Source organism: Corvus cornix, chromosome 1A (genome assembly GCF_000738735.6).
Source record: "Corvus cornix cornix isolate S_Up_H32 chromosome 1A, ASM73873v5, whole genome shotgun sequence".
NCBI lineage: Eukaryota > Metazoa > Chordata > Aves > Passeriformes > Corvidae > Corvus > Corvus cornix.
Window position 1 is genome coordinate 24,345,239 of NC_047057.1, and position 27,735 is coordinate 24,372,973.

The window sequence follows — 27,735 nt, forward strand, 5'->3', positions numbered from 1 at the left end:
TTTCTCATAAAAGAGTCTTTGCATTTAATTTTTTAAAGAACACATTAAGGACATACAGCTTTTCTCTCTTGTTAGAGCCTTCAACTAAGGTGTGACAACTCTCCATTTTGTTACCTTTCTTTTCATTTCCATTGCAATTTCACAACTTCAGGATACAGAACAATTGAGAAAGCTAATGTCCCTGTTTCCATTTCATTTGCTTAAGCCAGGAATATGATATGCCACACTGTATTTTTCCCTTTCTGTCCCTATCTCATTTTCTAAGCATCCCAAAAGAATCATCTTGTCTCAACATACTGTTCAAAGGCAAGGGTGAAACAAAAGCACCAAGAGAAAGAAACTTCAAGGCTTTATGCTGGCTTTATCCTTTTCCTAAGTGAGACCAGAGTGTAGGGAGAGCTGGTAACTTCGTGGGAGATATTCACAGAATGCTAAGACAGCACTTTTCTCATCAACTTTGGCTGTTACACGCACAATAGCAGTACTGTTGCTGCCTCTCCCTGCACCTTGCCCTCTCTCTGTCTTGGAGGCAGTTCTCAAAGTCTCTATGCCACCCCTGCACAAAGCTTGAAGAACATAACAGCTTGTCACCTTTACAACCTCTCTTGGCTTGGACAAAACCGTGTGCCATCAAGCAATCAGTCAATCAGTTCCGTGCTAGCTGTGCATTTTATACTGTTACCACTACTGCATGTTACTCAAAGCTCTCCTCTCTGATTATTGGGTTTTATTAAGGTTTTTGGGGACTTGCTGTGTCACACACACAGAGGAGAAATTTACAGTTGTTCTGCAGACAGCAGACTATTCTAGCTTAATTTTTGTTTGGCACAATTTCAGTGTGAGATTTTTTGTTTGGGTTTTTTTGTTGTTTTCTTTGCTTTTTTTTTTTTTTTTTTGCTTGTGTGTGTCCCCATTTGTTTGTTTTTTCTTTTTCCTTTGTATTTGCTGCAGTAACCTTCTTAAGCTTGCTTGAAAGAAACCATTAAGCTGCTTGTATTAATCTTTAGGCTGCTTCTTTTTGATTATTGTGTACAGAGATCACTCCTCAGCTGCCCTTGATCCACAGTGCTCTCCTGCTCTTCTCATTTAGATATTGGTTGCATACATTGCCTCCTGTTTGCTTCTTCTTGGTGGAAGCTGGGAGCTTCTCAGCCACAGAAACTCAGAAGTGTTATTCAGGTGCCAAGTTCAGCATAGAGCTTGAAGCCCTCCAGCCTTGTGCACTCTCTGGATTTACAGTGCAACACTTTAGAGGCTTCTGATATATGAAACAAATAGTAGCCAAAAAAGTTCTGAACCCTATACTTTACTCCTCACTGTAAATAACATAGAAATATGTCACCATTCACATAAAGCTGCAAGACTGGACACAACTGCCTCTGTTGCTGGCATTTTGGGCTTTATCTCTCCACACTCCTAGGTCTTTTCTAAGCTCAAGTCAGATTCCTCTATGCATCTGTCATCCTGCCTCTGCAAACACACTGAGTCTGGGGCACAGCCCTGCTCCTTTAAAGACTCTCAGCCTGGTCATGCTCCATCCTGCTCTGTCACCCAGCTCTCTAAACAGCCTGTCCCCACACATCTGTCCAGATATTTAATTAGGGAGGAGGGGATGAAGTGGAAAAAAATTTGAAATTTCCAAAGAGAAATGGAAAAATTAGGTCAAGCAATTGAGATCAAGAGAGAAAGATGAACAAAATAATGGAAACCAGAAAAAGATGTCAACTATTTCTTTCCAGGTCAGTGCCTCAGCAGTAAACCCACGGTTTATTTCCCATGCCATAGGTCTCTATATACAACAAAGAAGATGAAATTTGAAATTAATTTAACAGACATAATTTTATTTCAGCCAGTGAATCACTTTTATCTGCCTACTTATTTTTATGGCTGCCTTCATCACTGTATATGTAAACCACTCAGATAAACATGGTTGTCATCACAACACTTCTCCAAGGCAGAGAATGATTATGAGCTTATCATGTCTGGAAAACTGAGGTACAGAAAAATTAGCTACTTGCACAAGGTTAGGGAAGGATTTTCAAATAGACTCCACCCCAGTTCACTGACTTTCCTCCTCCATTTTTACAGGGTTTATAAATATATAATCTTTTGTCCTTTTGAGAATCTTATAACTGTTAAATGACTGATTTATAGCATTTCATTCATTTATTAAAAAAATTAGAACACTTAGTACTGCTGATAGATACATTGAATTGGGATTCTTGGCATATGAGTCACAAATTACATGTATTATTCAGAGGCTTCCTAGACAGGAATATGAGCGCAGTTTATAACCCTGCTCTCCCAAGGGATATACGCTAATTTGTTCTGATGGAACCACCAGGAAAAAAATAGGTATTTATATCTAAACTGAGGCTGGCAAGACAGGTGGGTTTGGTATCTTAACTTCCCCTACATTTTGTGACTGCATAGGCCAAATATGTTTCTGTGCCTTTTTGCATATTTCTTTATATTCCACTACATATGCAATTGTCATTGTTACAAAAACCACGAAAGATTGAAATAACTGTGAAAGATTGAAATCGTAGTAAAAAGATGGAATTATCTACTTTTTAACCCCATTCCCATTACTCTAAAGATCAAAGCATTAAAAAAATATAAAGTAGCTTTAATATTAAGTTTCTGGGTTCTCTAGAAAAGTGTCTCAAGACAAATCTACCAAATGTATGGAGCTGTGCAAATAATATTTTTCTAAAGGCTGAATTAAAAAATTTAATCATAAGCCCCCACTATTTTTAATAGGCTCATGCTTTAAATGGTAATAAAAATAAAATTAATTTAAAATATTTAAATAAAAGTAAACACTTTGTTGGATTAGAAAAATGAATAATTTATGGCATTTTAAATAAAACCAAATAAAATTCAATAAAAATAGGATACTGTTTTCCAGTTCAGCACTGGTAGCCTTGCTCTCCAAAGATTACAGCATTCAATTACAGTGCAGTAGAGAACATAAAAGTACCTGCTCTAACCATCTTTGAGTATCAATTGCAGCTCTTCCAGTCTGGTACAAGTTGAAGCTATTCTGCTGTTTAGATTAATGTAAGGCCTAAAAAAAGTGTGCATTCTTCCCTGTTAATGATTCAGTGTTTGAGTACAGTACATTTTTTTCTCTTTTTCTCATTGGGGCCTCCTCACCAAAATGATTTCTAATCAGGAAACTAGAGATTTAATATATGATGAAACTCTAGTTTTTACTTTTAATAAGCAACACCCAAATGTAGGGGCTCAGACCCATGCTAGGTCTTGCTGCAAAGGGTCCCAAATGCCAGGCTGACAATATAGATGTTTACCTGAGAATTGACAATTACTGGCATCCATAGGCGAGAGTTATTTTTTCCTCATTTCATTTTAGTTCACTTTAGGTAACTCTTCTTTTGTGTAATTTCTAATGATTATCCATGGACCCTGATCATGAATGGCTGAGGATGCCGGAGTTAATTTTTGGAACAAAATGTATCTGAATTAAGGAATGACAAAGATTTACCTTATCTCTTTGAAGACAGTTTCTGTTAGGTTGTGATGTGTCTCAGTGGAAAGAGCTGAACTTAAAAGCAAAAGTCTTACAGCATTAGTTTTGATGAGTTATTAAAACATGCATTTAGGGGATAAGAGCAGTTGGTGAAATTCTGGCACAGTTACCATCAACAGGAATTTTGTCAGTGACTGTAATGGACTTGCAAATTCACCCATTTAAAGAAATTAAATGAATGAACAGACCCTTTTTATTCTTTTTGCCATTGTTTTAACACTTTTCTTGCATAATTTTCAAAATACTAAGTGACCAGTTCATTTCATCCCATTTTCTCCAGCCTCTTGGAGAGTATGCTTCGCAAGAAGATCCAAAAAATCCCCCTGATCTTTATCTTTGTCCTTCTCTGGACCAGTCTGTTTGTGTTTTCCTATTGAGAAGCCTCCTGTCTGCATCCAAGTGCATGTCACTGGGCTCCGGGAGGAACCTCTGGTTATGGCATGTTCTGAAGGCAGCTCGCCCAGGGCAGGGAGGAGGGACGAGAGGTGGGTGTTTATTTCCATAGTGGCTGATCTCCCAAATGAAGAACCTAATTATTCATCTCCCTTGCTGAGTTTACGCCTGTGAATAAAGCCAATGCATGTCAGTAGCTGTGGTAGGGAGGGCCCCTGGATCTGGAGAGCAAATGCCGGGGTGGTCCCTACTCCCCACCAAAACTTGTTGGAGCAGAGTCTGCTGCTGAGGTACCCTTGTGTAGTACAAAGGGAGGTTATATTTTTGGGTGCATTTTAATTCTTGCTGGTATTAGTCATAGCCTCGGTGACTCATCAATCTGGCTCACAAAGTAAAAACAGATTTACCCTTTATAGGGTTTGGCAGTTGGCAGATGATTGTTTCCCCTCTATGAATCAGACTTTTATTTATTTAGTGTAATCAAGAAGGAACTGTCTGTTTTGTGACCTTCTAGGTTAATGAAAGGGAACAAAGGATTTTTCTTTATTATTATTATTTTTTGGCATCATGCAGTTAGCAGAACAATGCAAAACTATGATAAAGAATCATGCTCTGGTTGGCTGGCTTCTCGGACTGTAGCTGCATGCCACATTATTATTCCACTTGGTCTGAGGAACTCTGTTACATAAGCAGAAATAAGCTATTTATAACAAATAAAGTAGAATCCATACGCTTTAGAATCAGTCAGGAAACAATGTTCCCTTTTGACAGATACCTAGATAACCATTTAATATTGAGGCACTGAACGTTCCTCGAGTAACTGCTAAGCTGGACAAAAATAACAAGAGGATTTTGCAACATGCCTGGCTATTGGATAGAGTACGTTCTTCCAGATTACAGACATATCTCATGCAAATTACAAGAAAAAAACTCAGATGGCAGTCAGGGACTGTGGTAAGGAACTCAAGGACAGCAATTTGGGTAACAGACCTGAAATTCATTTAGAAATTTCTCAATGACATTGGAGCTGAAAGAAATTAGAAAAAGCTAAGAGTAACTAACAAGAAATTATTAATTGGTAACTGCTCATTATCCAGATAAGGAGAAAATGCCATTTAGAAAGTTCATGCAGTTCCTAAACTCTGTATTTTGTTTAAAGAAAATGGCTTCACCAGCATGAAGCACAGTAATTCACTCGCTGGGCCTGGCGCTCTGTAGGAATTTTGCTGAGACCTGTAAATGATCTGCAATATGTTCAAGGAATGCCAACAAACATTATCCCTCACTACAACTGCATTTGTTATATAGTTTTGTAAGCTGGCTATTTCTAAACGTTTTTCCCTTCTGCATTTAGCCAGCAAAATGTTTCACATGCCATGAAAAACCTTGGTGCAGAGGGAAGCTGCAGTGGGGCTCTGCAGGGTGGGCTGGCAGTACGTGGTATGCCCTTACCATGAAGGGGCCACTGGCCTCCCTGCCACTGGCAGGGCTCTGAACATTGCACCCGTGAGGAGACAGCTTCTTGTCCACTGCATTTCTGTGCTGCCACACTGTGAAGGTTATAAATGTGCTTTATTAAGAGTCTCGCCTAAGTAAGGGTATGCTAGAAGAAAAGTTAGAAAAACACTGGTTCCTCAAGCTACATACTTGAAAAGGTACATTGCAAGGTAATCCACACTTCTTTTAAATCAGCACTTTCTAGGGTATTAAAAGTCTTCAAGTTTGAGATGGGAAAAAGTCTGTGTTAGGTATAAATAAAACATGACTGCCCAATTAGTTTATACAGGTCAGAGGCATTGCAATAAGACCTCCCATGAACAATTTCTTTATTAAGAAAGATCTTCCTTAATTAGCAGATCTCACTTACCAAATTACCAAATTGAGAGTGTTTTTCAGCAAACAGTATGCTTTGCTTAGCAGTGTATGGTCAATGAGTGACATCAGATGACCGAGGGATGCTCCAGGTTCTTCCTCACTGGGATCTGCAGACAGGACAAACAATCACCTGTGGGGAACGGTTTCACTGGAAGGTGAGTCAGTGGTATCTTGAGAGCTCTTTCACCACTCTTTTTTTATCTATTAAGGGAAAGATAAAATGATGGAAACCATGTTTGTGGGTCTGAATTCAGAGGTGCATAATTTGACATGGAAGAAGATTGATTCCATTTCTGTTGGAAGTCAATGAAACTCTGAATAGACCCCATTTCATTCTCAGAGCTATAGCGTTATTGACTTAAGAGAAGACATAAGGAAGTGCTCATATTGAAGAATGTACTCATGGCACATTGCAAGATTCTTTACTCTGACCCTGATAATACCTTGACACACCACTGTTAGCACAATTTTAGTGTTGCTTCACCTGAAATACTCCCAAAGCAAATGTTCTTGAATTTCATAGTGTGAGCTATCTTACAGTAAAATGATCATGAATACAACAAGGAGAGAATTACTTGCAGACACACAAGTGCACTTTATTTTTCCAGTTTCTTTTCCTCAGAAACATAATAATCCTGAGACCAGCAACTGTCAAAAATAAAACAGTAAAAATAATGCACTTTGTATTTGTGTAAAGATAGTGATTGAAGTTAGTGATATTCATGATTTATGGCTTTCAAGATTTTTAGTGTTCTTCAAGCCTTCTTTTCCCCTGTTTTTCTTGTGCCATATGAGAGGCTCTACTATTGCTTAATAAAAAAAGATTCTAAACCGCATAACATGAAGAAAGACCTTAAGAGTTCATAACCAGATGCAGAACAGAAAGAAAAAGACAGATTGTTTTTCTTTTTCATTTAAGTATTACAATTTTAAAGTCAACCTAAAAGTTTATTTGTCCTTCCTCTGGATTTGGGGTCTCTGTGTCCTAAGAAAAAAGCAGACTCACTTCCAGAGAACCATTCTGCATACATATACAAGATAAGCAAAGGGTGGGGGAAGGAAACTATTGTTATGAATGTGGAAATTGAGCTTAAGGGATTAATCTGCCAGTGCTTTCAACACTTGGTTATACAGATAAGGTCACAACCCAAGAGGGCACGGAGGTAGCCTGTGGGAGAGCTGGGAACTGACCCCAGCTACTCCTTGGGAGGGGACACAAGTGGCATCAGTGAAAAAAAAAAAAGAAAGCAGTGCTCAACAGCCATAAAACAGTTGAAAAGCCTAGTACTATCTTAATGAGTATCACTGTGAAAAATCTCAATGGACTGCCACAATTATCCATGTTTTTGTCCCTAGGTTAAGGGACAGAGATGAGAAACAGCCCAATTATTGCTCTTCATGAAACAGTACAGCTTGGGAACTGCTGGCCACAGGGTGCTGTGAATGCTTAAAGTTTACAGAGCATCAAAAGGAAGCTGGACAAGCCCACAGGTAAGAAATCAGTAAATAGTACCAAATTAAAAAACACCCAACAAAACCAGTCTGAAGCCTACAACACACCCATATTGTTCTTAGGGCTTACTTTGATTTGAAAATTACTCAAGGGTGAGAACGCATGTCGGTGATATGTCTTGTGATTTCCTAGTTCCCACACTCTTCCTTAGACACTGACTTGTGGTCACTGCTGGAGACAGGACGTTGGTGTAAATGGGGTTTTGTTGTGACCTACTACAACTGTCCCAAGGCTGTAATCTTATGGGGGGTGTGTTCTGACACCAGCTGGAGATCTAACCCATGAGCTGTTGGAAGTTTTCCTTGATGTTATGTGGGCTTTGTGGCTATTAAGTAGTTTCCAGAGATGCCTTTTCCCAGAGTCTCTTGGCCCTGCAAATAAAGCAATTCTGCATGGTTCTAGCTGCTTTAGACTCTCTGTGAGTCAGTGGTTGGTGCTGCAGCTCATGGAAGGGACCGAACGCCTTGTTACCAAGGGTAGGCTGCACCACACTGGAAAATTTTTTTTCCTCAGTATACTCCTGACATTTCTAAAATCTAAGAAATGGGCTTCTACAAATAAACAACATCTGTATGTTATCAGTATTACCCATCTTCAAGATGGAACACATTCAGCTGGGTAGATCCTGAAAGCCCTCCCAGGAATATCTGAAATCCATTTTCTAGGTAAAGCAAACAGATACTTCTGCCCCAGCCCTGCGTCCTACACTGACTCCTGCATTCACAAGGAACCCCAGTGACCTCTCTGGGTCCATACAGGCTAACCAGACTGCAGGGCAGTGCGTTACCTTTTAGAATTAGTACAGTATGGTTTTTTGATGGGTATACTTCAAATTTTTCACTTCTTCCAACAAGGAAATTATGTTTAAATTGGCATCGATGAATAAATTGAAATGTTCAAAGGTCTTAAATGAAGAAGTGTCAAATATCCATGTAAGCTCAAATCAGATATATAAACTATCAGATGAGAAATATAGGTCTTGAAAACAAAGGCTCATCAATATATTTTTTTCAAAAAAATGCATTTCTGTGTAATTAAAAGAAAGACTTGCGGGTGATGTAAATAGTTTGGAAGCTAAATAAGCCCCACTGTAATAATTTATTAAGAAGAAATATGTGTGAATTTCAATGATTTGTAGAAATATAGACCAAATTTGTGAGAAAAAAATCACAACACTTTAATTAAACTGTAGATCAGACTTACACTGTAATATAATTATTTGCCTGCTAAAAAAAGAAAAATGTAGTAAAGGGGAAAATCTTACCATTTTTTCCCCCAGAATCCACTGGTGAAAGAGTCAATAGTTCTTCAGGCTCCCATTTCTAATTCCATTTGCCCTCTTGATTGCAAGATATTCCTGGCTTTCAGTGGTCTGGCAGTGACTGACTGCTCCAAGCGTGTTCCTGGTCTGTTGCAACCATGAAGTAAACTGGGTTTATAAGCAGTCACCCATGAAGATTTGTTTGCTGGGACCACAGGCACATCCAGCCACTGCCATTTGACTGACAGACAGTAAAGATGTGTTAACCTGAGCTTGTGGGAACATATCATTAAAGTGCCTTCACTTCACTAAAAGAAGTATGTTGTGTCAGGCTTGTAATAAAAGTTTTATTTTACTGATACTACATGGAAATTAAAATAAAGCCAGGTACCATGCAAAGGTTCACATCTTCTACCCACATTTTACTCATTCTAGTTTTTTATGATCAAGCTTTCCATTTCTTCCTTACAGTACTAAGTGCACTTCCAGAGAAAAAGACATTAGATATTATCACAGGGTTTTTTTGCAGTTTTTATCAGCATTCACAGGATCTCAAGACCACACAGGAAGTCTTTGGCAAACCTCAACTACAGAGTTTTTCACAATGCTGTGTGGCTGCCTTTTGAGAATCTTTAGCTTCAGTTGTGATCCAATTGTTGAAAAAAACTTTTTAACATGTAAGAACTGAAGTGCTGTGCTTTTTTTTTCTCAATAAATTATTAATTCATTTTTAGCTGTGACACCACACCTAGATAAGAGCTCCACTCCTAACAGGCAGTTACTTCTCACTGCCTGAATTCTTTCCATCAGAGAGCTAGGTATAAATTTATCACTGTGGGTGTGACAGCAATCTGCAGATTCAGTAACAGATAAGAAGAGAATAAATTATTTCTCACTGACAATTTGGTGGCCAAGTGATTTCACCTTTGCGTAATAGAAAATAAAAAAGAGTTCAAGAGGCTGGTAGCACTTATTTTCTCTTTCTGCTTACATGCAATAACAGAGGGATGCAGACCTTAACTTTGAATTAAAATTATATCAATATTTTGAGCTGATACCTAGATTAAATGTGAAATCACTACAAATTCTGCAGAACTTAATACGTAATTAAACTCAATTACTTTGACTCTCAGAAAGTCAGTTGTGTAGTCTAAGCTAAAGTGCTACCATCAAGAGAGAGTGAGAAAGAGAGGAATAAGTGGGTAAAATTCAGTCATTCATAAATAAATGTCTAAAACAGAATCACCCTCTGGAGATGCTTTTACCTCCTCTCTTTAATAACAGGCTGAGTTTTGATGATTAGCTTCAGATTGACATCTTACTGTTAAATGGCTAAAATTAGGTGACATGAACCTTATCTTGCCATTATTTATTTTCACCCAATGCAGCAAAGCATTTAATAGCAATCTTATGTAAAATAAAAAGCCATAGATCTTTTTAAGTATATTGCTGGACCAGACCAAGAGGGCTCATCAGTTTGCAGGATTAAATACTGTATCTCTAATGGTGTTTAGCACTTGAAATTCCTATCAATATCATTGTTCTTATTTGCAGTTACAGCTTTAAAATATGAGGACCAGGTTTGAATGGATTTGTTTACCACTTGTCTATTCTGCCTTTACCAGAGGGTAGTGGAGGTGTAGGAAAAAGAGCTTGCACATGTCACATCCAGCTGAACACTAAGCATATGAAAGTTATTTTCTTTTGTTGTTTTAAAAAGGCAGGAGAAGGGAAAAGCACAGACACTGAAGTGGGAATAGATTTAACATACAATTATTACATTTACTTAGTGATATACTGTGCTTACTTTAGGCATATACCTTAGGTACAATTAAGGAAATGCAAGTTTAGGAATCCAGATTCCCTTTACAGTCAATGGGAAGAGACATTCAAAGGGACAGCGGGAACAGCAGCATTAGCTGCCCATAACCTCCAATGTTACCTATTTTGCTATTTAATTGCAACATTATTGCCTGGTTGTTTCCTGGCAAGGTATAAAGTACACATGGAAAAATTAGATATTGCAAGAACAGAAAGCACCTTTTTGAGCCCATTTAACTCCCCTGCAAGTTGGCAAGCAAACCCTGCTTTCACTGAAGTCTTGTGTCTAAGCAACACAAAAATGTTTTTCACACAGTATTTATCATATTTTACAGCATTATTTTACAGCAATCTAGATAAGTGCCTTTCATAAACTGTGTAGCAGTTTGAGTATGAGGCTAAGCCCTATTTGTGTGCATATCACAAAGATAAAATAGAAGCTACTAAACAGTCCTATGCCTTGACTTTGAACATGGTGAGTATAGCACATTATCATCTGGCAAAAACAAACATGTTGAATTTCTGACAAATATTCAGAAAATTAAGCTTTGACTTATTTAGCCATCCAGTTTCATTTCCAAAATGACTGAAAGAGTAAAATGCTTCTCTTGCCTTTGTTACTGTTGTTTTAGGCCAAAGAGAGGATTGGCTTTAGCAGCTCTGCTCCGACTTTTATTATATTGTTTGACTTATTACAAAACTGGTCAAAACAAAGCAAAGAAAACATGTCATATTTTGAAGACTGTTACATACTGGCTTATTTGCAGCTAATATAAAACAGGACTTTTCATTTTCTTCTCTGACTCTAGTTGCCACAATACGTGTTTGTCATTGCTGCCCATTCAAGATGGACTCTCATATTTTGTGAGGCTCTACTGCAGATAGCTTCATTCTGAGAAAAGTCTTGTCTAAGATGGTGACCTAAATCTTCACTCTCCCACCCATTGTGAGAAGTGAAATATCTACTTAAGTTGGCAGATGTTGAGTGGTCAGTGTGCTAGAGATGTGCTCCAGAAAACAGGAAATTTTGTGAAGGATGAACCAATTTTTTGCACAAAGAGGAAGAGAAATTGCTACCTTGATCTATTTGTTGATGTGAAATATCATCTATTAGTCTAAAGAAGTTACCTTATTCTTACATGCTACTAAGGTAAAATGTGGGTCTTCTAATAGCTCCTTCTAAGACAATACCTAGCGCAGTCTGGTGGACTACGAGACAGTTTGGAGACCCAAAAGCATCATCTTCCAAAGGAAGTCACTTTTGCCTTCTTTCCAATTCAGTTTTCTATTATTATTCTCTAGACTTTACATCATTGCTTATCTATAGATTGTCCCATGCTGCTTTTCCAGGCATAGAGTGCATGCAGCCTCGATGTTATGCTCAAAGTAAGCTGCTGTACAGTCCTGATAATATGAGCATCTACAAAGCTTTTTTTTTAACACTAGAGAAAGTGTCAGCTGCATGCAGATGCTCTGGACAATGGGCTTTTTTGCCTTTTGTCCTTATTAAAGCAAATTCTTCCACCGCGACATTTTCTGATTTAAGCCCGTGTGCTGGTTTGAACTGAGGTATAGTGGACTGAGGGGCTGTGCTTTGGATTTGTGCTGAAAACAGTTCTGGTAATATTGAGATGGTTTTGTTATTGCTGAGCAGTGCTGTTGAGAAGATTAGAGATACATGGGAGGTTGGGAGGAGACACAGCCAGGGCAAGTGACTCAAATTGACCAAAGCAATATTCCATATAACATCATGTTCAGTATGTAAAGTGGGAGGATGAAGGGGGAAGGATGGATGTGATGGTGTTTGACTTCCCAAGTCACTGTTATGTGTGATAGGCCCCTGCTCTCCCGGGGGTGGCTGAACACCTGCCTGCCCATGGGAAGCAGTGAATTAATTCCTTGTTTTTCTTTGCTTGCATGCACGGCTTTTGCTTTTCATATTAAACTGTCTCCATCTCAATCCATGAGTTTTGCAGCTTTACCTTTCTGATTTTACCCCCAGTCCCGCTGGTGGGGCAGTGAGAGAGCAGCTGCATGGGGCTTGGTTGTGGGCTGGGGTTAAAACACAGCACCCCAAAAGAAAAGAGCACCTCCTAAACCTGAGAACTTTCCTCCTGTACTCAGCACTGGTGATGCCACATCTTGAGTACTAAGTTCAGTTTTGGGCCCCTCACTTTAAAAGGGTCATGGAGACACTGGACTGTGTCCAGTGAAGGGCAATAAGGTGAAAGGTCTAGAAAATGTGTTTTATGAGGAGTGGCTGAGGGAGCTGTGTTTGTTTAGTCTTGAGAAGAGGAGGCTCAGGGAGGAGCTCATCACCCTCTACAACTACCTGAAAGGAGGCTGTCATGAGGTGGGGGCCAGTCGCTTCTACTGTGCCTGCAGTGAAAGGACCAGAGGAAATGGCCTTAAGCTGAGACAGGGGAGTTTCAAATTAGATCTTAGAAAAAATATCTCTGTTAGGGTGGTCAGGCACTGGAATAAGTTGCCCAGGGAGGTACGTGACTCACTGTACCTGGAGATGTTTAAGAGGTGTCTGGAACTAGCACTGGGTGATGTGGTTTAGTGGTTTAGTGGTTACAGTGGTAGTGCTGGGTGGATGGTTGGACTGGAAAATCTTTAAGATCTCTTCCAACTGTGATCATTCTATGATTTTATCAGTCAGCTGAATTTGCTGCAGGTTGGTATGAGCAGGCAGCTGGCCAGGTCTCACTTCTGTACCTTCCCTCTGACAGGTTTCTTGTAGGGGTCACTATTAGCAATAGAAGAGGCAATGTCACTGTCTTGGTGTAAAAGAACTGTGCTTGAACAAAAAGTATACCTCCACATTTCTTGTCCACTGTATAAGACATGGGGAATCCTGTGAAAGTAATTTGCTAGATTAGATGATTCAGATCTACTGTTGCCTCAGTTGTGGATGTCAGCCCTATCACTATGAATGTAAAGTGAAGGATGTGGGTTAGCTAATGGGGTGGGACTCTGACATTCCTCAGAGGCTTCCAATTCCTGTCCTGTTACTGGAGTCCCTAGAGAACCCCTCCCAAAGAGCTCTGTCATCCTATTACCTCTGCTAATGGGACTGAGACCTGTGCACCGCCACGTATGATGAATGCTGGCAGGCTCCAGCCTGGGAGTCTAAAATTCCACATCCTATTCCCTTTCCACAGACTTCTGTCAGTAGGGACCCATTCTTATCAATTTGAAAGATGAAGCATTTGCTGATACAACCTTTTCCTGCACTAATGAGATCTTCCACCCCACAGATGTTCTCTGAATGATTAGTAGCGCAGACTAGTATAGTGCTACTATAGCAAACAAAATTATGCAATCTTAATGAGACCATCTGGGATAATTTTGGATTAAAGGATGTTGATTTTTTTAAAAAATTTGATTTGATTTGGTTCTTTATTTAAATGTTGTCTTCGGGTAAGTAAATAAATAACTGCAGTTAACTCAGTACGCAAATTCAGTTGGCTGAACTAAGAAGTAAAATTTACCTGCAGTAACACTATCGGGGTGTTTCTGAAATACAAGATACCACACCTTGAGCTGAGATTTGGAGCAGGGAAGCTGAGTGGCAGCATACAACAAGAGCCTCAAAGCCTATGTGTAATAGCCAGGTATTTCTGGCCAAGAAAACTTCTATATTGAGTTCAGTGAAGCTGGAATGTTGAAAACACACTCACCTGGAGGAAACATTTACCGCCTTTCATCTTCAAGTTATTTAAAAATTATTAATTGACTCCAGAAGGTTCCAGAAACATTAGTGCTGCCATCCTAATTTAAAATTAAACTACAGAATTAGAAAAGGTAACGGCTTTCTCTAAGTGGTTAGCAGTGAGAGAGAGAAAACCCAGCCTCAAGATGATACCTCAGGAGCTCTGGTTTTCAGAACTAGTTTTCAGTATAAAAAGTTTCATGTCCTCCAAGCCACCCACAATATACTCAATACTGCACCTTTTCTTGCTAAGTAGAAAGAAATCCTCAGTTTGGGGTATCACATTTGTGTCAGGTTTGGATGCAGCACAGCCCTCTCTGGAACAGTGTGTGCCTTCCAAGTCTGGTCAGACCCTCGTTGTACAACTGTGCCTGAAGGCAAGTGGCAGTGGTTTACATTAGGAGCAGAACTGGGCTTGGGACAGTGAGTTCAGCAAGCATGAGAATAATGCTTCTTTCTTTAGCCATCTGCAGGCTCCACCCCGTTTCTCAAAATTGCTGAACTATTTACAAATGTTTAAGAGAACCTCTGTGTCATGTTTACACTGCCATGCATTTCAGATGCAGGCAGAGCTATACAACCAAGGCCCACCCCAAAGACAAGAGCTGTGCTGTGTTATCAAAATATGTACTGGTTCTACTCTCCACTACCATACAAGGCAGTTCTGCATTCCTCATGGTAACCTTTTATTACCTCCTAAGTTTTCCAGATCACTGCCAGATTTCTTAAACTTCATGGAATGATTACAGGATTCCTAAATATAAAGCCCAGAGTCTGTTTGGCAGTTTTGTATGGGAATTCCAAAATGAAGAAAAAAGGTATTTCAGAAAAGACTGTTATGACCATTTGTATAACTGCACTGCAGTCATACAGTTTACAGATTCAGTAAACTTTACGGTTTAGAGTGAACCAGGCCTCAAAATATCCCTGTGAAGTTCTATTACACCCATCCCACATAGGATGTGAACTGAGGAACAGAATGCCCAAGGAATTTAGACAATGTCCCGTTGCATTCAGCCGGCAACTGGAATTAGATGTTGGATGTTTCTGCTTTGCAGTCATACTCTGCAGTCTACTAAATTATGCTGATTACTTATGCTTTTACACAGGAAAGAAATTTTACATAAAAAGGATTCCAAGCAGCCTATATTGATACTTTCCATGCATTGTGATTAAATTAGAGAGGGCTAAGAACCTGTTGGTTTGCTGTAATTAAGAAATTTGTGGAGGAATATTCAGTTTTAGAGATAATTTCCCTAACATTAAAAGGAACAAAACAACAAAAAAAGAAGCAATGGAATAGACACAATTCCACAAAAGTGGCCTGAAAAACTTCTGAATGCCTATCATATTGAGAATTTTTGAAGTGAAAAAAAGTGCACTGAATTCCTGGAATGAGAGAGATGGTGTTTGTATTCTGCCCACAATGTTCTGGCTCCCTGTTCTGGAAGGTCATTAAAATGTTTTCTAAGAACTGGTGAACTGTTTACTGATTTTATTCTTACTGATTATACTTGATTTCTCTCCTGAATACACCACCAAACTTACTAATTAAAAATACCTCCCAGCTTGTTTCAGCTGGAACTTTAGGCTGCATTGTTGACTTTTTTGCATGTTTTCTTTGATGAATATGTATCCAACTGAGACAAGATAAGCCTCAATAGCTTCCATTGAGTCAAATTTCTATACAACCTAACTAAAAAGTGTCAGTACCTAAAATTTGTCTGTCAGAATGTGCCATTTTTGGGTCCAGAATTTGAAATTCAGTAAAGGTTAGAGCCAAAATGCCAACATGCTGAACAGAGGGTCACCCCACCAAAACACACCAGAAGGAAGTGCTGCAAATGCTGAACATGGATTTTTCTGCCTGTTCTGAAGCTTGCTAGTGTCAGACAGAAATGGGTGCAGACCACACTGAAGTGTTAGTTAAGGTACTTTTGGAAGGACTCTTCAGACTGAGTCATGTGTGGATGTGTTTTCCATGTAGGCGGTCTGTGTGTGAGACTCTTCCGTAACCTTAGCCAAACTTGGCAGAGGAATAGACATCTAAATATTAAGTTCCTAAAAGTTTCAAAAAACTTGCAAAACAAGTTTTGTCTGTTAATGCTGAACCTCTGCTGAGCCTCAGCCTCTTAAAAGACAAGAGAAACTTCACATGGGCGAATAAGATCTAATAAATTCCCTAACCATGGGAAATGTGTTAGTCAGAGTTTACATATTAAGCTGCAGGAAACCTCAGAGTTCTTGAGTTATGGAGTCTCTGCTACCTAGTAAATGTAGATGACAATATAAGTCATAAATACATTTATAAGTATGGTTTCTCAATTAGACTCTTTGAAATCTCTAAGGGAGAAACTCTTTCTGCAAACTAATATAATACAATTAGATTGCCAATTAATCACAAAATCTCTGGGAGCTAAACTGCTTTGGTTCAGGTACTTGGAAATGCTTTGACTTACATAAGGAAAATGCTATGGAGCAATGATCTTGGCTAGAGGGAGAAATGGCAGCTGGTAAGTACATTTTCAGCGATGTGTGATGGTGAAAACCAGAGCAGGCCATGAGATACAAAGACCTAAATTACAGCTGTCGTTGGAATAAGCAGGTTGGTGACTATGACTGGTCTGGACAAGGCCCTGAGTAACCTGATGTAGCCACAAATTTTACCCGGCTTTCAGCAGAGGATTGAACTTTATGCCTTGTTGGGACTACCTAAAAACAGAGGCTTGACAAAATTAAGAGAATAAAAAATGGGTGTATTTATTGAAGGGCCTTCAGGTGCATTTAGGACAAACGAAACCCACACAGAGACAACACCCAAAAATGGACGACAGGGTCATGGGTTTTCATACTTTTATAAGTTTGGTCCATTTGCATATTGAGGGTTAATCCTTCACTTACACATTCAGGTAATGAAGTCATTTACCCCAAGATTGTTCCCCTCCAACTCACTTTTGTTTACATTTTTCAGGGACTGAGAGAGTAAGGTGTCCTTGAGTTTCAGGCCTAGAGAGGAACAGTTTTGTCTGACCAAAATGGGAGAACAGCAGCTAACACTGTATATGGAGTTTAGAGTTATGCACTAAAGAATTGCAGAATTACAAATATATGAAAAATATAAAAGCTAAAATCCTAAGGCATCAAACTGGCTGGCTCCTAGAGGTCTCTTCGGTTTAGATCTTTGTGTGATGTTATGAGCCCTCAAACACCGATTCCACAGTCAAAAGATGGGTAGTTGATTTTGCTTTTATGTTGCTTAGCTGTTACCCGTGCATGAACATCTGGCCTGGATGCCCTTAGCTTTTGGAAAATTTAAATGGACATCAGTCTCCTGCTTGTCTAGGAGCATAGGGATTGCCTCAAACTTTTCCAAATGCCTTCCAAATGCTATTCCTGCATTTCACTTCTGCTCTGATTCCTCAGACTGAGAAGTGAAATTCCTCAGAAACAGATCTCCTTGCTAGGAAGTGTCATAAAGTTAATCTCAGGCAGCAGACTTCAGCACAGTGCATCAGATCATTAGCACACAAAAAGATTTCTGGTTTTTTTATTTAAATGAGGTACACCTATTAATCACCATACAGGTGTAACAGATAACTTTTTAGATGTAAGTGTGCAACATTAGGAGCATGGATTACTGCTGAATCACAGAATCACTGGAAAGGACCACAGAGGGTCATCTGGTCCAACTTCCCTGCTCAAGCAGGGTCATGCCAGACCACATGGCACAGGATTGTGTTCAGATGGTTATGAATATCTCCAGTGAGGGAGACTCCACAACCTCTCTGGGCGAACTGTTCCAGTGCTCAGTCACCAGCACAGTAAAGTTCTTTGTTATACTCAGAATATAGGATGCACTTCCTGTGCATCAGTTTCTGCCTGTTGCTTTTTGTCCTATTGCTCGGTACCACTGAGCAGAGCCTGGCTCTGTCCCCTTGACACCCTCCCTTCAGATGCTGATAGACAGTGATGAGGTCCCTTCTCAGTTGTCTCTTCTCAAGGCTGAACAGGCCCAGCTCCCTCAGCCTTTCCTTATAAGAGAGATGCTCCAGACCCTTAATCAGCTTTGTTGGCCTCTGCTGAACCTGCTCCAGAAACTCCAGGTCTTTCTTATTCTGAGGAGCCCAAAACTGGACACAACACTCCAGATACGCCTCACCAGGGCAGAAGAACAACCTTTCCTCACCACCTGTTATCTAGAAGTCCTCTTCTTGTCTCACGACCTTGGTTATTACAGCCTGTTTCTTACCTTCATGGTCTGATTTCTACCTATAACAATTAAACAGCATCATCAATTTTCCTTTTCTAGAGAAATTGAACTTCAGCACTTCATGTTTTTCACCTTTTAATAGTAATTCAAAACTATTTCAGAGTGCTTCCATGATGCATTATGCCCTGGTTTATTATATCTTTTTCCCTCTATTTTCCCACTCTACTCATGTTCATTCTAAAATATCTTCCCTGTGCCTCTTTCTCCTATCCAAATTCCTGGTCATGCTGTTTTCCAGTTCTGCACTGCCTCCTGGACTTACAGCCCTGTCCTCAGCTTACTCCTTCTTGAAGCCTTCAGAACATCTCCTTCAGTTCAAAACTTACTTTCCTGCTGTTTCCCAGAGCCCTGCCCTGCGGGACGCAGCAGCCCGTGCACTGAGCGCAGCACAGACGGCATCTGCTGGGGAACTGAAGAACATCAGGTGGCTGCTTCCAATAATTCCGTTACTGCCAACATAAAAATCAAGTCTTGAGTCATGTAAACAACTCATTCAGGGCAACCAATAAACAGCCTTGATGCTTTATTGTGACACTAATTTTTTTTAACAAATGAAGTGTTAAAAAAATATACGAAGCTTGACTAGTTTCTCATAAGCTGGGTGCAAAAGTTTTCTGACAATGCTGGGCATGAATCCAAATCCGAACAATGCTGGGCTTAATTTGTAGCAGAAACATCCTCTTATTTGGCTCTTTTTTAACTTGTTTAGGGGGGAGGCAAAGGGGAAAACTGATCTGTTACACTTTGTTGTGATTGCTCATAGCAACCACTGAACCGGATTTTGCTGCACTGCTCTGGTGGTGGCACAGTGAAGCAGGTATTGCCTCAGTGCTTGCCAGAGGTAAAACCTATCTGGCTCATTTTTTGTGAGTTAGGCAGTGAACACAGGGTGGCAGTCTACAATCTGAGCCTAATCCTGCCTCAGATGGTTTTGGACTTTTGCTCCCTAAAGCTCCTTTACCCACCATTTTATGTTAATAAGGACATGGAAAAAATGAAGGTGTTATTTTCAGTACTTGCTGGTAATTAGATTATATGTTTTCCATTTTACACTTACTTCTAGGACCTCTTTGGCAGTACACTTGACTTTATTAAGTACCATTCTTTGGCCTTATGCTTAATTAACAAACTCAATTTGCTTATTTACTGGAGGATTGAGTAAAGGCAGAAGAGGTGGAAGCCCCTGGCCTATAGACATTTCCAGCCTCAGCTCTTTGAAGCAATAAGGTAGTAGATGCAATACATGAATGTGGATAACCAGCTACAACCTTTCTAAGTGCAGAGAGGGTCCAACTTTATACCTTAACAAGCAGCTCTTTACAAGACAAAAATCCCCAAATCTACTTGTGTGTGACCCTACTAGCTGCTGACTGCTAATGACACAGCAATACAACTTCAATGGTGTACTTCAGCTGACATTAAAAATCATTAGCTGTATCACGTGTAGTTTAGGTTGACTATGAAATTCTTAATTGCTTTGGTCTACCTACAACAGATGATATGAAGGGTGCTTACCTGGAGGTGACACCACGGCTTGATGGCTGGGACATTCTCCCAGAAGGTGGGAGGGAGAATTTGGAGCTAAAATGCTTGAGGACAGCCTTGAATCCAGACTTCCCACTTCTGGAAGCAAACACTTCACTCACTGAGAGGCACAAAAGAAGGTGAACGAACCTTCCCTGTGTTTCACCCTGAAAGCTATAAAGAAAATAACGTTTGCACTCAATGGAGCCTGGTGGGTATGTGAGGAGCAGCTGGACTGGTTCCTGTCAGTTCTAGGAAAAAACGGCACTCCACAGTCCTGACACGAGGTGTATAGGCCTAGCAAAAGATTTTCTGCTGGTCTCTCCCACCCTTTTTCACCACACAAAAGCATTCACATATATAGATGTGAATCAGACTGGAATCTTCTCTGACAGTGTTTTACTTGGGCTGAGAAAGGAGGACTGCTTGGGTCCCAGAGGACTGCTCTTGTGAGTTTTAAGATGGCTTTCCACTGAGATTCAACAAGGTATGGGAGTCTGCTATGGTGGGAGAGCACACCCAGGATCTGAGGACACCCTATATGAAGTCTGAATTTCTGCCCTTGAACTACTACCTAACACTGGATCCCTCCATCCTGTTCTTAGTACAGCCATCATGCCACTGGTCCCTTGGAGAGCTTGCTGCTAGGTGAATTGCTGACCCTTTCCTGGACTGCCAACCTCCTTCTTCCCACCCATTCCTAGCTCTAGCATCCCAAACCCATGCTAGATTTGGCAGAAGCTATTGAGCAAAATGTTACCATTCTGCCACCCTCACCTCGCCAGTTCTTCTGGGAACAGACGGTCTAGAGCGCCCAAGTACTTCTAGTTCTGAAAGCAAATACTTTTGTGCTAATGGTCATTACTACAACAAAGTCAGATAATTTTGCTTCACACCGTAAACTATATTCCATAAAACTCAAAACCTACGATTCTGCAAGCAAATGGAACATTGCTGTGTTGATTGCTCATTAGCCTGTCTTTTACTACAGAAACTTTAGACTTCCAGAGGTAAAAAATATGTAAGAGATGATTAAAATACATTTTTCTTTTATTTCTAGCATATGTATAACAATACTAAGTTTGAAGTGTAATCTAAATCTCAGTAAAAGTTACAGTTATTCCTACCATGCATAAATATGTTACTAATTCAAAGATGCATTTTCTTAGCTTTGTTCTTTTAAAGTTTTTGCAAAGCTTTTACCAGTCTCCATCTTACAGACCCACAAGATAGCTCTTCCTTAAATAAAAAGATTTTTGTTGTTAAAATGACTGCTTATAAGACTTTCTTACCAACAAAGTTCTACTCTTAAGCAAAGAACTTCAACATTCAAGAGAGGTCAAAATTTCATCTGGAAAGTATATATTTTTATTACAGAAGTATGCAAAAGCTTCCAGCTTCTATTCTTAGCTTATTAAGATAAATAGGTCCAAAGGGACTCCTAATAAAATAGCCAAAAAATGCAAGAGAAAAAACCCCAACACTTTACTGCCAATATTTTTATTGTGACAGTGACAGAATGAAATCTCCTTAAGGCTTGTTTTCAAGCTCCGGTATGTTGATGTATCTTTCAGCTAACACAAAAAGCAGTATCTGCAGGAACATAAATTCCTTCCTAGCTCATTACAAGAACAGTCTAGCGCTCTGAATCATCTCTGACCTATTTTGAAGTCACACAGCAGTATCTTTGTCTACTCTCTGTATCATCTGTACATTACACCTGATGTTCTTAAGACACAATCCTTTCCAATTACTGCATGAACAGAAACTAAACTTTGCATACCCCAAAGAAGAAACACCCAGATGCATCAGGTTCCAGGGAGGAGAGCCTGAAGGGATCAAGCAGGCAAGGGAAGATACTCAAGAAGAGCCCCAGCTAAAGCCAGCAAGCCAACATGCTTCAGAAGAGGCATGGAAAAAGTCAGTCCTAGTTGATGGACTATTGAAATTGTTTGGTTTGACATAAATTTCCTTAACAATTGTGTCTTGATGGAATAAATAAGCCCTAAGGTATCTCCTGCTCAGCCTTTTAAATGAACGTTACACTATCATCAAGTTTAATAAACAAAACTGTTCAAAAGATTTAAAGTGAAAAGTCTGACTGCTATCAGTGCAAGTAATCACATTTCTGGGAAAGCTGTTACACAGCATGGCAAGGGAAGGGCAGGGAAAGGTGCGAAAGTTTTTCACAGTTTAAAAGGTCAGCTGCGTCTTCCAGAAGAGATGTTAGTGAGTGGCTGAGGACAGATGTACTCAAGACACATAAACCCCAGTCAGTATTAAGCCATCCTTATGGATAATCATTACATAAGACCCACCCCCAAACAGCATTCTCACAGCATGTCCTGTACAGGTTAAAGTACAGAACCTGCTACAGGTTAAGTAGCACTTACATGGAAAAACTTTCTCTTACTGAGACATTCTGGTGTTCCTTATTTAGATCTGCAAATCTGGGAAGGATACAGCCCTATTGGTATGAGCTGAAATACATACATTTTTTTGTACTTCCCGAGGATCTCTGAGAAAAGCTGTACAGGCTCTCAGAACTTGGATGTAAAGCCTACAACTTAGACAACATATAAAATCACAATGTATCTCAGTGGGTGTTATTTTTGCAGCACTCAAAGGATCACAATGCACTTTATTTTCTCAATACATTACCTCACTTGTATGAATTCAAAACTCCCCATTCAATGTCTTAAAATAGTTGATGTGAACAAAAAATTACACTAAGTTCTGAAGTTGTGCATTTTTTGGAACAAGACCCACTGTTCTGCACCTATAAGCACATTAACAATGTTACACAAGACAGTAACCACTGTATAGTAATACAGGCCTTCAGTTTTTTGGAAATTACGTCCAAGCTAATGTAAAGTATGGGAACATTTCCCTTCCTCTTTGCCTCCCCTGAAAGGGATTGAACAAGAACAGAATTAGTAGACAACTTAAGTGAAAAACACTAATTTTATTGATAGGTGTTACAATACAATCACCATAAAACTTACCAAGAACTGAACATAAGACTTGCATAGACTTTTCTTTAAAAATTATTTTATTAATTTTTTAGGCTAAAGACATTCAGTGTCTAGCACAAAGATAACTAAGAAGCTTCATTGTAGGTCTGTAATTCTTAAGAAAGCCACACATTTGGTTTATCTAGTAGAGCAAAGCTAATACACAGCTGTGAAATTTTTCACTCAAATACTGAAGTCTTCTGGGAAAGACTTCTTCGTGCTTTGGTTCAGAATGTAAAAATCAAAAGCAGGATCCGTTTGCAGAAATACATTCTTGGAAATGCATACAGTACTGTGTGCCACATCCCTCTTGATAGAAGGCACAACTTCTGAAAGGAACACTCATGATATAAAAGAGAAGCCAGTTCTGAAAGGCTAAAAGTGACACCCACTACCTTCTGGTGGATTTTTTTTTAATCTAAGCAAGACCTGCTCTTATTTTCTAACACCAACACCCCCCATCCCCTATCTATAACATAACTTTAGTATTTGTAAAATTAAAGCTTTTCCAGGCATGACCAGTAGCAAGTAACAAACATGAGCCAACAGTTTTCTACTGGTGGAGTTATTTTCAAAACTAGACGTAAGAGTAGTCACTATCCCCCAGAAACCCATGTGTCAAAACCAAGGAAATTATTAAAGGCAAATTTTTTTTTTTTAAGTGTCATTCTCCCTGGATACTTGAACTCAGGGAAACAAAGCTGTACATGGCAGTAAAACTGATCATTTTGTCTAAAGTGCTTGATGAAAGCAGAAAAACTACACAAATGATAAATTAGTGAAACCAGAGGTGGAAGAGTTACATTTATCATACAAAACAAGATAAATTGGAGCATTTTCACATTTTCTTGTTCTGTTAGCCAAGATACAGCAAGAAGATTCTTCACAGTGAAGAGCTCCCTTAGAATGTATAGAGCGTGTAACACATTTTTTCTTACATTTCTGTGATATGAAGTAATTTGAAATAAGACTCACAAAAAGTATTGCAAAAAAGAAAGTATTATTATGGCTAAGAAACAAAGGTTACATAGGACGTTTTAGACATTAAAAAAAATCTTTGGAAAAATGCTATTTAATACTTGCAGTAATTTTAAATGTCCTGACACTATATATTTTACAGTAGAAATGCAAGAGCCTTTGGAACACAGCAATACTTGATTAGTTCTGTGCATGTCTTCTTTTATGACGTCATCTTTTCCTTACATTCCACGGAGCAGAAAAGCATCCCTTCCACAGATATGAACTTCTGGCCAATTAGACACTTGCTGCAACAGGAACACAAGAAGCATTCCTCCATAGCATGCCAGCTGAAGTTGTTGTATGTCACACGCTGAACTTCTGGATCTATAGCATTATGACAGCCTTGGCAGATCTGTTTAGAAATCAAACAACACTGAAATGAAGCATACACATGCCCTCTTTGAGTCCAGTAAAACCTGGACCTCTTAAATGTTTTTGGAGGAGAGAGACAGGTGTTAAAATAAGCCTTTTAAAAAAGTCTCCAGCTTTTGATTTTTTTCTTTAAGTGTTTTGATTAGAATTCAGCTGAGGGGACAGAATAATAAAATGGATACACAAGTAATTTGCTGCTGGGGCTAAGCTTAGACAGTTATGATGGTTAGGATTTCCCAATAGCCAAATAATCATAAAAACCTTTTATGTCGAACAGCACAGATCTTCATATATTAACCTAAATATGTAAAGAGATTAACTACAAATCTTCCTGTACATTGACGGCTGTGTGGCAGTGCCAAATAACTAAAGGTTATTAGAAAGTCTGGGATGCAATTCATCTTAAAATCTGGTTGTTCACAAATTATAATTGAGATTAGGAAAATTAATGTTTTAAGAGGATAAAAAAAAGCCTCTCCAAAAAAACAATTCCTCACACCCACCTCAAAATATTATTAACTACCAACTAGAGATAATACATTTTTTCTCCATTTACTATATAAACCATCTAGGTGCACATTAGACTGAGCCCCCAACTAGTAGCTAGTTAACTTACAGATATGAATGGACCATCATCTCGGACTAGTTTCCAGCATAAGCAAGAATCAAGAACTGCCATTCTTTTCCAAACTTCTAGCTTTATCCTGTCAATCACTCTTTTTAACACATGTGGTTAGAAAGAAAAGAAACAAAAGTACCTAGACTACAGTTACCACTACAGGCTTTTAGCAGATCAGCGAAGCTGATTCCCACCAGGCTCAATGAACTACAATTGATGAGAACTAAATGTTTAGCAGCATCACTCATCTTCACCCACTTTACTCCTTCTGTTACCAAATCCTGCTTCACCGCTGGCTAAGTTCAAGGTATTTTTCCAACAGTTTTCCCCCCCTGCCATCAGTGGCTTTTGTTCAAGTTTATGAATTGACAGAACACTTGCCTGCTTAAAGTTGTGGGTTTTTTTTCCCGAAGGGGAAAAAGATGACTGACTCAAACCTAAACACACATTCAATTGATACTCTTCAGATACTCCCAGACTAAGAGAAAGTAAGAGTTTGAAGCTCCACGGACTTATGTTCCCTTCCTTCACAACACCAAGACATCTGTAAGGACCTTACCGCAGCATGGTTCTTCACGTAGCAGGATTTGCAGACTGGATTGTCATTCACTGTTAAATAGGTTACCCCGGCCAAAACACAATCACAGTCAAAGCAGCAGAAGTGTTTCAGATGCCAGTTCTGCCCTTCGGCCAGAGTATATTCATTGCTGAATATTAGCTATGAGGAAGATATAAACAAGTATACAAGTAAACAAGTACATTCAATTGAACAGTGCACCTTTCAATAAATCTAGCCTCTGGATGCTTTGGAATTTCCAAGGAACTCCCAGCAGTTCCACCATTGTTTAACTGTTTCCCAAAAGCCTCCATGCTGCTCCCAAGAGCCCGCAAATGCCAGAGGCCCCAGGAGGGCTGTTCCCTGTTGCTGTTCCCTGAACTGCCCAGGGTCAGTTCAGCCCCTAGTGCCCCAATAAGGGAAACAACTGCATAACTGGGACTTGTTGGAAGAATTTGCCCTCACATATTACATCCTGTGTCCCCACAGATTGTGCGAAATCACCACCAAATCCAAAGCAAACTATGGATCTTCCTGAATGTGCAGTGTCCATACTGGTTTCAGTTCTCTGTAACTAGAATATTAACTGAACTGCAGAAGGCATATCATCTTCCTGCACTGAAATGTTTTACTAAAACTCTTAATCACTTCTCTGGGGAACAAACTTACGAGCCACAAGAAAGGACTAGGATATTTCCTACCTCATCACATCCAGCACAGCGGGGTCTTTCGCTATCACAGTAATGTCTTCCACAATACAGGTTACCATTCTTCCAGAAATAGATCATGTCTACTAGAAGTTCACTGCAGGTGCAACAGACAAAACAACCTGGATGCCACAATTTGTCATATCCAGCACGTTCTGCATAGACAGCTGGCTCACCTTCCTGCATGTTCAGCTTGCAGTGATAGCAGGACTGGAAAGAGGTTATTAACAAGTTAATTAAGTCTTTGAGAGGTATATTTATAAAAATTACATATTATCGATATATTTAATAAATTCCATCTTTCCAGACTGAAATGAAAGCATAAGTTTAATCCCATGAGTAGACACATCAGTGGTACAGGATATACTTGTACCATGGTTTAGGTTTAACTAAGCAATTCAAGATGATGCACATTCTACTGTCATAGCATCAGTGTTCCTTAAAAGGATTGTTGTACTTCACTGTATTCACATTTTGCAATTGCAGTCCAGTGTTTAAAGAAAATAACAAGCAATCAAAATTCATGTTATGCTCTGTAAACCTTACATGCTCGGGAACAAGGAGAGAATAATAAGCCTCCATCCAAGCTAACAAACTATGACTAGAACGCATGACAAGAAAATGGCTGTACTTAGAGGTCATGAGAATACCAAGCCATATCTGCATCACTGGTGAGGAAAATAAAAAGTGAATATTTCAAACTGATTCTGTATAAAGCTGTGTTCTAGGGATGCTAGTCACCCATGGCTGCTGTCCAACAGCCTGTGAGTAATGATCTTAGGACAGGGAGAGTGACTATGGATAACCTACAAAGTGTATGTACACAGCTAAACTACAAATAGTTCCAGAGAGTTCATAGTCAGCCTTCTGCCTCATACCTGCTTACAGAGAGGGTTTTGCCATCAAGTAAAAAACCACAGATGATTTATGTTACTGAACCAAAAATTTTTTATCTACAGTTTAATCACCAGTTTGGCATTTCCTGCACTCCAGCTGGTCTGTAGACTGGGCTGAACATCCTGGGAAGGTTTTCCTCTATGACTCACATCAGCCACAAACGGCTTTAATTGTGCGTGCATATAAAAATAAAATACATATAAAGTGCCTCAGCTGTAAGATATATTGATCAGATCCCACATGCCAGACAATTTCAAAAGATATACAGAAAGACACCAAAAGAGGAAGAATAACTTGGAACAGAAACAGAATGCAGAAAAACTAATGAAAGGGAAAGTTCAAATATACATGTATATAAAGCTTTCTGACCTTTCTACTTTAGACCTCACACTCCAAGAGAAGTCCACTGGAAGGTTAAGCAGCTGCCTAGACCCAGGTCTAGGCAATTGGATTCATTTGCTTACCATCAATATCTCCAGCTTTGGTGGTTAAAAGGTACATAAAATTTCTTCCTTTACAAGATGAAAATATGCTGAGTATCTATTTTTCTTTAATTCAGCTTTCAGTCATAGTGAGAAAGCTTTATATTTTTTAAACACAGAGACAATTATTATAGGTATAT

At 39.3% G+C, this 27,735-nt stretch overlaps 1 protein-coding gene across 2 annotated transcripts in view; it reads right to left on the reverse strand.

Moving 5' to 3' along the window:
* Positions 1-22,873: 22,873 nt before the first annotated feature.
* The window catches only part of TES (testin LIM domain protein), a 28,605-nt gene continuing 23,743 nt past the window's right edge, over positions 22,874-27,735 (reverse strand). For both annotated transcript variants that reach the window (XM_039571241.1, XM_010413522.4), the window contains exons 5-7: positions 26,211-26,426; positions 25,513-25,671; positions 22,874-24,314 (exon numbers count right to left, since the gene is read on the reverse strand). In XM_039571241.1, the coding sequence (XP_039427175.1) occupies positions 24,123-24,314; positions 25,513-25,671; positions 26,211-26,426 (567 nt within the window). In that variant the 3' untranslated portion in view covers positions 22,874-24,122. The remainder of the gene's footprint in view (positions 24,315-25,512; positions 25,672-26,210; positions 26,427-27,735) is intronic.